The sequence below is a fragment of the Trachurus japonicus genome, chromosome 23 (assembly GCF_045865225.1).
Source record: "Trachurus japonicus isolate A0001 chromosome 23, Traja_1.0".
Lineage (NCBI taxonomy): Eukaryota > Metazoa > Chordata > Actinopteri > Carangiformes > Carangidae > Trachurus > Trachurus japonicus.
The window spans coordinates 864,123-875,000 of record NC_140929.1 but is presented as its reverse complement, the minus strand read 5'-3'; the positions used below and the strand labels follow the sequence as shown (position 1 = coordinate 875,000).

General features: G+C 42.5%; 1 protein-coding gene across 1 annotated transcript in view; it reads right to left on the bottom strand.

Annotated features, from left to right (window-relative positions):
- Positions 1 to 10,878, bottom strand: part of ptpro (protein tyrosine phosphatase receptor type O) — a 98,475-nt gene that overhangs the window by 14,697 nt on the left and 72,900 nt on the right. Inside the window, exons 16-17 of the mRNA XM_085769918.1 lie at positions 9,062 to 9,130; positions 3,386 to 3,469 (exon numbers count right to left, since the gene is read on the bottom strand). Coding sequence (XP_085626044.1) covers positions 3,386 to 3,469; positions 9,062 to 9,130 — 153 coding nt within the window. The remainder of the gene's footprint in view (positions 1 to 3,385; positions 3,470 to 9,061; positions 9,131 to 10,878) is intronic.

The window sequence follows — 10,878 nt, the reverse complement described above, 5'->3', positions numbered from 1 at the left end:
TGCTCAGAAAGACTCTCCCTCCTCCGTCTGAAGCTGCATTTTTTTCTACACAAACTCACTCACATGCAGATTTTATTTTCACTGTTTGGTTTTAAATCGTCTTTGTTTCCTCTCAACGAAACGACGAGATTTAAACCTTCGACAGAAACTCTAAGAACCGCTAAAAAACTACAAACAAACATGCACTGAAGTCGTCATCATGTCACATGACACACACAGTCGCTACGGGCTACAGCCGATGCTAAGCTACATGCTAACGACGACGGTGACGAACCAGGAAGTGAAGAGCCGGGCGGCATGCAGACACCTGGCGGGAGCAGCAGGCTACGGTTAGCGTCATGCTACGGCTAGCGTCATGCTACGGTTAGCGTCATGCTACAGTTAGCATCATGCTACAGTTAGCGTCATGCTACAGTTAGCATCATGCTACAGCCAACAACACGTTAGTACACACACACACAGCATCATCATCATCAGCTGACTTCCTGTTTCCCCGACACTCAAACTCAAACCGCACGTTTAAAGTGTCAAAATAAAAGTCTGGTTTTATTCTCCAGTTTCCTCCTCGTTAACAACAAATCCCCAATCAACGCACACACACACACACACACACAGGGGCTCTAACACTGAGCCCTGTGGGACTCCAGACTTTCTGTACGACACTTTGTTATTTAATATTTTTTACGATTTTATGTTATTTTTATGAATATTATTATTATTATTACAAATATTAAGCTTTGATGTTAATGGATAATTATGAGGGTTCATTTCAGGGTTAGATAAATATGAACTGTAGTTTGTTAACGAGCCAATCAGCATCAATCGAATAGTGGCGTTCAGTGCCCTCTGCTGGTCGTAGGAATTGTGAGCGCTGTCCAACAGAAACAGTTTGAGTCTCAGTCACTAAATATTTAAATTAATATGATGATTTTATGTTATAACAGTGTTTATAAAAGGTATACAATTCTAAAACCAGATCTGACAGTTCATAGTTTATTTTTATTTTGTTGATTTTATGATTAAATGTAATGACTTTAGACTTAATTTTAATTCATGCTGAGTTCCTCAGCAGTAAAGAATGTGTATTGATCTCCGTGTCGACAGGTTCATCTATCAATAAATGAATGGATGTAAACATGGACGCCACATTATGTAATAATCTGCCACATAAGCTTTAATTAAGCATTAATAAATACTGAATTCTTCATTTATAACACACAAATACTCATTAGTATGTAGTTTATAAATACAGTCAGTGCTTATCAATGTGAGTAAAACATTTTTAACTGTTTATAAACTACATACTAATGAGTATTCATGTGTTATAAATGATGAATTCAGTATTTAAAGCTAGTAAAGTGTGTACTTATTATAAAGTGTTACCTAAAATTCTTGAACGAATTTGTAATAAGTTGTTAGATAACGCACCAAATTATCACATTTTCTTCATAATAAAAATCCAACAGCCGCATTTTGTAGCGATTTGGTGCATTAGCCTATGTAACAACTTATTACAAACTGCGGCAAAGTTTATCACATATTTCGTTCAAGTCTTTTATTTCAAAATGTGGCGTTATGAACCAAGGAACCAATGAAGAACCAATGGGAAACCAATGGGGAACCAATTGGGAACCAATGGGGAACTAGAGCAGTGTAAAAGAGAGTAAGGACAGCATTGGTCCAATGGCAGCGCCTCCTGGTGGAGGAATATGGGTTTTGCAAAAGCGCCAAAGAACTGACATCTCTGCATTGTTGGTGAATGAGCAGTGTGGTGTTTTCAATAATTTAAGGACATTTATAGATCACCCACGTTAATAGCATCATTGAGGATCCTTTACAGATAAACATTAAAGCAGATATCAGTGGCACGGCCGTTTCGGCTAATGCCGTGTTCAAGGCAGGCTTTTGAAACCGTAAGTTACAGCTTCAAGTCACAACTACGACTTGGTAGCGTTCCAGGTAACCCGTAGCTCGTGTTTTTACCGTCCTGTTGTCTGTGAAAGTTCCCTATAACGGCCACTCGTAACTTCCGACCCGTGAACTCGGACCAGATCGAACTGGTATGACTTCACAGGAAGGAAAAACACAAAGTACGAGTTTCCTTGAACGCACCATGAGTTAGCAGCCCCCGCCCTTGTCAGGCATCAATTGGTCCTCGTGCTACGTCACCACATTCACGCGCATCCCTTGGCTGCACACACAGCCCTTCATGCCGTTCTCTCCCCTCATTGGATAACACTTGTATCCCACAAGGAAAATTTTCTCCTCGGGTTACAGCAGAGCAGAGTGACGGAGAGACTCGTGTTTAGGCTGAAATACTTCATGTAAGTGATTGCTGACGGAAAATAGGACTATTTAGGACTTATATTAACAAAAACATTCCACTGATATCTGCTTTAACACATAGGCCAGTAAAAAAAATACAAAAACAGTTTTCTACATGAATTTTTCAATTTACATTTTATAATAAACTAATTATAGGCTAAGTGTAATTTGATATTAGCCTCGTAAACCAGCCTCTCTAAGTGCATTTCATTTCATTCTGAGGGAGAGTCTGGCCTCATCCCCATTCTAAGCGTTTGGACTGAAACCCTCAGAAGGCCTAAGAGCCAATCAGCGTCGCCCGCTGTGATTGACACACGTTGGCCAATCAGGGACCGACTGGTGCAAAGCCCCGTCACTACACCAACTTGCTGATTGGCTGAATGGGGTTGTCTGTCAACGCTACTACCAAAGATATTAAACCGTCTTTGCTACTACTCCCGCCCAGCTCCCGCCCACCCCAAACGCTTGCAGGGGGGATGAGGCCAGACTCTCTGAGACATGAAATGAAATGAAATGAAATGAAATGCATTTCCGCGAGAGGCTGGTTTACGAGGCTAATTTGATATGACCAAGACACCTAAAAACAAAAACACGGCCGTTTTCATCAATTTACCAGCAAGTGGGCAACACACATACATTGGAGTGAATGGGTTTTCTGGGCGCTTTTGCAATACCCATATCCTGCCACTAGGGGCGCAAAACCCTTAAACCCTTAAACCCTTAAACCCTTAAACCCTTAAACCCTTAAACCCTTAAACCCTTACCACGGGAGTCAATGGTGGTGTCCTTACTCTCTTTTACAGTGCTCTATGAGGAGCCAATGAGGAGCCAATGAGGAGCCAATGAGGAGCCAATGAGGAGCTCCTACAGGAAGGTGTTGGGCTTGATGGGATTTGTTGCGGAGCAGAGAGAAGCAGAATAAAACCAGACCCCTGGTTGTGACCGACCGACCGATCAATCGATCGGCCGATCAATACTCTGTCATCTTCATCATCATCATCATCGTCATCGTCATGCCACCTGAGGTGCAGTGTTTGAGGCCAGCAGATGCGTTACTTACCACGGATTAATATAAAAAGCCAAAAGATAGTCAGTCCAAAGGCAGGATGGCAGTAGGGTAAGGAAGGCAAAGAGGCTTCTTCGCCTGAAGGTTCAAATAAAAACAGGAAACAAATGAGGAAGAAGAGACAGCAGGGGGCGACACTGACACAACATGGCGCTTCATTAGTTCACACAGCGACACATTAGTGCCCCACACACAGTGAATGCATCATGCAGCCGCTCAACAACAACAACGACAACGCCGCCACGGCCGCCGCCGCCGCCGCTCTGGCCCGTCTCCACTGTGACATCACTGAGTCCTCCTCCTCCCGCCCCCGTTTCCCACAATGCACCAGTCCTGGACCAAACCTGGACCAAAACCTGGACCTCACACCTGACACCTGGACCTATCCACAAGTTTCCGAACGTCATCTCTGGTCAAAACCGGAAGCCAGGTTTGCCGGTTTGGTGGAATTGTACGTTTACGTTTCCATGGTTTTCAGTCGTTGTCATAGTTACGGTAAACGCATGGATCTAGGCTACTAACGCTGGCTTTTATCACGGATGTCAGTCTGTGTGATAATATCCACTGTTAAAAGCTGCTGTGATGATCCATGCGTTTTACACATTTTCATTGGGGAAAAAAAAAAAAAAAATCCATGCATTTACCGCAACTACCGAAACCATGGAAACGTAAACATAAAATTCCACCGGAAGAGCAAAACCGGCAAAACAGGCTACGTTTTTGACGTTCGGAAAAAGGTGGATAGGTCACACCTGGGCTGTGTCCGAAACCCCTCCCTCATTCCCTCCTCCCTCCTCACTATATAGTGAATTCAATATAGTGACTCACTGGTCAAATAAAAAACACTTTCGGACACTACTCCGCCGCACAGTTAATGTCTGACGTATTACGTTGTGTAATTACGTAAAACGTTCCGACAGCTAGCCGAAGTTAGCATCGAGCTAGCTCTAGCTCACTACAACGGCCCTCATACTTGTTACCAGTGTCGGTGGCGGTGGGGAAACGGTCCGCGGCTCCAGCGCTTCACTCAGACTGGATTTATTTTACTTTGTTGTCATGACGACTGCTGCTGCTGCTGAGAGAGAGACGTGCTAGCTGCTAGCACTCGTTAGCATCAGAGACAGCTAGTGCAGCTAGCTAGCAGCCCTGAGCTACTACTCTGCTGCACGTAGCTTCACCTGAGCTCCGTCATTGGCTGGATTAAGACCAAGGGGGCAGTTGTCGGTCTGAGAAGTGAAGTCACTTCCGCGTTCAAAAAACTGCAATCCCCTCTTCTTCCTCTGGGGGCTGGTGTCAGAAAGCAGCATTCCCCATAGACCCCCATGTTAAAATCACCCACTTTACATCCTCAGTAAACATGTTAAAAGCCTGGTGTCAGCACGTTTTTTCGTCTCAATCGATAGTTTCTACCCCCGCACACACTCTGAGGGGGGTGAATTTTTTTTTAACTCTACCGTTTTACTGTTATTAGGTTAAAACTCTGGCCAATTAGGGCGCGGAAACGTTGAGTGACAGGTCCGAGCAGCTCCGTGGACAGCTGCTTCGAGGCCAGTGGGCGGGTTCTCGGCCGGCCAATCCAACATGGCGCTGTTCAGGCCGCCATGTTTGAGTCACAAAAACAACTCCCCAAAACCAATGGGGGACGTCACGGACGCTACGTCCATTCTTTTTACAGTCTATGATTAAGACGGATTTCATTTGTCCAAGTCTAATGTTTATTTTTGGGCACAAAACTCCAGACTCAACCTTTAACTCTGATTTAAATCAAACTTTAACCTGAGTTTTAAACTTCAGTCTCCGTCCATTTAAACAAAGAAACAAATGAATAAAGAACTCTTTTAACTTCTGACCTCCAGTGTAGAGTTGAGTATCTTTATTGTCTTTATACTAGATAAAACAGACCTGAGCTGTGATCAAACAGTTAAAGTCTTTTCTCATGTTCATGTTGTTAAATCTGTTGATTCTTCACTTTCTGTTTCACGTTCCTGTTTGTTCTGAAGCTGCAGCTCAGACTCTGTGAACCTGGGACTGAACCTCACTCATTACTCACTTATGACTCAGTTATTGACAGTTTCTTGCTGCAGGGACTCAAACTCGTCTCCGTCGGTGAAACAGAAGATTTAAACACGGAAAGAGAAACGGACTCATCTGCTGCAGAATCACCACGTCACATCTAAAACTTGGAAACAGAAACCACGGAGAGAGCCAACACCCCCCTTCAACCCCCCCTTCAGGATTTCACTACAAACCTTTTTAATATTTTCATATTTGTGAAGTTTTTAAAGGGATAGTTCAACATTTTGTCAAACTGGCCCATTGCCATAACCCCTATAGTCATAGCAGCAGTAGGTTCGTTACCTTTAATTGTCGGTGCAAGCTGTTTTTAGAACGGTGGAGCAGAGCCGTGAGCTGCTCAGAGCTACGCTACGGAGGCTCATTATGGGATTTCTTTGGTTTCCCTCATCAAACTCATCAAATACACAATCCAACAACTCCACAACGCTCTGGTGGACAAGTTGTGAGCTGCACATTCACCACGCTATGAGATAATAACACAACGTTACCACACAGAGTTGTTTTAGAGGGAAATACAGAGACTGTTGATGAAAAACTGTCCCTGAAGGCAACACGCATCAGCGGTTTTCCCTCTAAAACAACTCTGTGTGGTAACGTTGTGTTATTATCTCATAGCGTGGTGAATGTGCAGCTCACAACTTATCCACCAGAGCGTTGTGGAGTTGTTGGATTGTGTATTTGATGAGTTTGATGAGGGAAAACAATGAAGAAATCCCATAATGAGCCTCCGTAGCGTAGCTCTGAGCAGCTCACGGCTCTGCTCCGCCGTTCTAAAAACAGCTTGCACCGACAATTAAAGGTAACGAACCTACTGCTATGACTATAGGGATTATGGCAATGGGCCAGTTTGACTAAATGTTGAACTGTCCCTTCAATGTTTTTATTTTCTGCAGTTTGAGCCAAAACTGGGGGCGGGGCCTGAGGGGGCGGGGCCTGTGGGGGCGGGGCCTTGGCGGTCAGCTGACATGCAGAGACTCTGATGGACAGCAGCGTTTAGTGATGGACACGGCAACAAGAGCAGATGGAAGCCGAGGTTTCTGCCTTAACTGACCGTCTTTCAGCCCTTATATTAATCCCCAATCAATCACCGATCAATCAATCGATCAATCAATCAATCAATCAATCAATCAATCAATCAATCAATCAATCAATCAATCAATCAATCAATCAATCAGTCTGAGTGGTCGACAGCCACATCTTCATCTTCATCATCATCATCATCAGGAGGAGGAGCAGCTCTTCTTCCTCTCCTCCTCCTCTTTAGGTTTAAACAACGAGTCGTTTTTCTCGTTTTGTTGAATTTGAAACTCAGGGATGTCACGATTACTTGTTTTCACAATTAGTCGCGCTATTAAACGCCACAATTAAATCGTAAAGATTCCTAAATACCGTCACTTTCACAAAAAAGATGATTTTGGAACCGTATCGGCAGATTTGGTGCAAAAATAAAAGGTAAATGCTCAGATACTGGTCCATTAACTAAGGTAACATTGAATTGGTAGGACTTTAAATGTTAGCGTGTCATTTTTAATTTAAAAAAAGCAAAACAAAACAAAAAAGATTAAAGGGATACGCCCACATTTTTTTTTTTCGTGTCTTGCTTCACTCCTGAGTCCATGACCAGCAGATAGACACCATCCTTTCCACTGTGCGTGCAGTAACAAGGGAGATAGAGCCGTATCGCCGTAATTAGCTTAGCTCAAACACTGGAAGTGTATGGGTAGTGTTAGCCTGCCTCCACCTAAAGTCACTAATTAGCTTAGCTCAAACGCTGGAAGTGTATGGGTAGTGTTAGCCTGCCTCCACCTAAAGTCATCAGAGAAACTCTTCAGCAACTCTAAAGGGAAACCGGCGGGCCGATCTTCGTCTCAGAGCTGACAAAACTCTCCGGTAAGGCATCTTGAGCGGTCAAATGCGCTAACGGGACCAGATCAGTCAAAACGGAGGGTTCAAGCAAAGACGCTTTATTTTGGTTCAAGCTAGCTACATCGAGGGTAGGTTAGCTTCCTATTTCAAAGTAAAAGCACAAATTCTATCGTCATGGTTTTCTGTATGTAAAGGGCAACGGGTGTTTTATTTTGTGAAAGTAACCGGAAGTGCGTTGGTCACAACGGCTAGCTTGAGTAGCGCCAAATTCGTCCGAACAAAATTGCAAACAGCTGGTATTTAGACAAATTAACGACACACTGCTGATATAAACGGCTACTTTCTCACCTAAACATGTTTGAAATGTGGATAAAGTGAAATATTTACAGAGTTTAGAGCTAAAATGAAATCAGCTTCTGACTGATGGTTTCGGCTCGGATAGGAGGCAGGCTAACACTACCCATACACTTCCAGTGTTTGAGCTAAGCTAATTAGCGACTTTAGGTGGAGGCAGGCTAACACTACCTATACACTTACAGTGTTTGAGCTAAGCTAATTAGCGACTTAAGGTGGAGGCAGGCTAACACTACCTATACACTTACAGTGTTTGAGCTAAGATAATTAGCGACTTTAGGTGGAGGCAGGCTAACACTACCTATACACTTCCAGCGTTTGAGCTAAGCTAATTAGCGACTTTAGGTGGAGGCAGGCTAACACTACCTATACACTTCCAGCGTTTGAGCTAAGCTAATTAGCGACTTTAGGTAGGAGGCAGGCTAACACTACCTATACACTTCCAGCGTTTGAGCTAAGCTAATTAGCGACTTTAGGTGGAGGCAGGCTAACACTACCTATACACTTCCAGCGTTTGAGCTAAGCTAGATTAAGATTAAGATTAAGATTCCTTTATTTGTCCCACAGTGGGGAAATTTACATTTGTGCAGCAGCAGCAACAAATAGCAACAGAATAAGAGAGAAAAACAGAATAAAACAAAAGGAATAAAAAAAGTGACTTTAGGTGGAGGCAGGCTAACACTACCTATACACTTCCAGCGTTTGAGCTAAGCTAATTAGCGACTTTAGGTGGAGGCAGGCTAACACTACCTATACACTTCCAGTGTTTGAGCTAAGCTAATTACGGCGATACGGCTCTATCTCCCTTGTTACTGCACGCACAGTGGAAAGGATGGTGTCTATCTGCTGGTCATGGACTCGGGAGTGAGGCAAGACACGAAAAAAAATGTTGGCGTAGCCCTTTAAAATAAACACAAAAATTTGGTATAGATAGTGTCATAGTGTTAAAGTAAGTAATCGTAACACCGTGATTATTTCTGACAATAATAACCAAGAAAATGTATAATCGTGACATCACTAGTTGAAACAAATTAAATCCTGAACTTCGTCTTCATCGTCCAATCAGCTGGTCCCAACACAGCATCATCATCATCATCATCGTTACTGTCTGACATCACAGATCGGCTACAGTCAGGAGCTACATGTTCAGACCACGGTGGTTATCTCTGTGTGGGCGTCGACATCCACACCAAAGGTCGACCAACCACAGCTCATATTTTACACAGTGAATTAACATGAACAAACCAACAGAGGGGGGGGGGGGGGAGGGGCTGGGGGCGTGGCTGGGGAGGGGGGAGGGGCAGAGGGGCTGGGGGCGTGACAGAGGGGGCGGGGCTTACGAGGGGGCGGGGCTGGGGAGGGGGCGTGGCCTACCAGTTGTAAGGAAGCTTCCCGTCTCGTTCGAAGGAGGCGAAGTTGACGAAGGTCTCGGCTCCACACTCCCTGAAACAACAGAAGGAGAAAGAGAAAGAGACGTGGTGGTGAGAAACGTCCGAGTCGTCGTTAAGAGGAAGTCAGAGAAATCTGATGAGTCATCAGGACAAAAAACAACCAAAAAAAGAGAAAAAAACAGGAAGTGAAGCGAGAAAACTGCGACTGGTCAGTTCAGCTCGACGGTTTCACAGGAAACGACGACGTCACTTTCAGAGACAGAAATAAAAACAGAAAAAGAAGAAGAAAATCTCTGATTTAATTCAACTCTGAGATCATAAAGACTTGTCACTGTCACAATAATTAAACATAAAGTTCATTCAAATATTTGTCATTTTGGACTAAATTTTGTCTGTTTTTTAAACTTTTTGGTAACACTTTACAATTAGGGTCCCTTAATTAACGTTCGTTACATTATTAAGCGTTAATTAACTGTTTACAGATATATTAACAATCATTATTATGTATTACTTAGGATTAGGAAACACATTAATTAATGTAGCCTATTAGTAAGTAGTTAATTAATGTTTACTACTCAAAGTTAGTCAATACATTTAAGAGTTGAATAATGTAATTAGTTATCATTATGTATGCATTAGGCTACTCAGCATTAATTAACACATTAGTTTATATATTAATGCTTAATAATGTACTAACTAACATTAATTAAGGGACCCTTATTGTAAAGTTTTACCGACTTTTTTATTATCAAGAAAAACAAATGAGTTTATCTGTTTTTTCAAATTCAAATTCAAATTCAAAACAACTTTATTAATCCCACAAGGGGCGATTCATTTTGAGCAGCAGGTTGTCATGGCCTACATGGCCCACAATAAATAGAATAGTCAATACAACACACATCAGACAACATGGAGCTTGGAATGGATAATAATATAAAAAAGCTTTTAAGAAATATAGAATGGAATAAAAAATAAAAAATAAAAAATCCTATGAGGAATTTAAAAGTCTGAGTGCAGAGGGAAAGGCTCTCTGCTTTTCAGAGGATTTGCTGGTTGCAAAAGGAACTTAAATCTCTTAAATCTCTTAGTTTTACTCCGGTAATCGTTATTTTAACGATCGTCCATGAGAATAAACAGAATCTAGGGGAGACGGTTGTAACCTGCAGACTGTTCATGGTAGGACTCTCACATTATGACACAGTCAAAACCTCATTAGTCCTCTACAAATACCAACACCTTAAACTTTTCAAACTATCACAGAATTCACTATTTGGTGTCAAATGCAAAGGAGTACCACTGTTACAAGGTCGGAACAGTCAGTGAGATTAAAAACTAAAAGCTGAGACCAAACCACAGAAACATGCATCTATGTCAGTTTATTATTGTGCATGTTCCAATACTGAAGCATCTTCCTGTGGTTCAGTGTGTGAACAGAAATGAAAAACTAAATGAAGAACAGTGTCAGTGGTGCAGGTCCTAACATTAGAAAGCTGTGATGAGGAACATGCATGAGTGGAAACCTTCAGCAGGAGGTGAGAAGCAGCTCAGAGTCCAGAGAAGTTACGTAACTATTCAAGCTTCAACTGAACCGATAAGAGTCTACATTTAGACTCGGTCCAAACTAAACAACTGTTCTTTGGCTGTAAAACCTTCACACTTCTATACTATATGGCGACAATTATCATCTCAGCTCTTTCCTTGGATCGTAGCGGCATTGCTAAAATTTATTTAGCATTGAAATCATTTTAAACCGGAGAACAGATTTTGGGGTAAATTGATGTAATATTTTGACGCTACAAA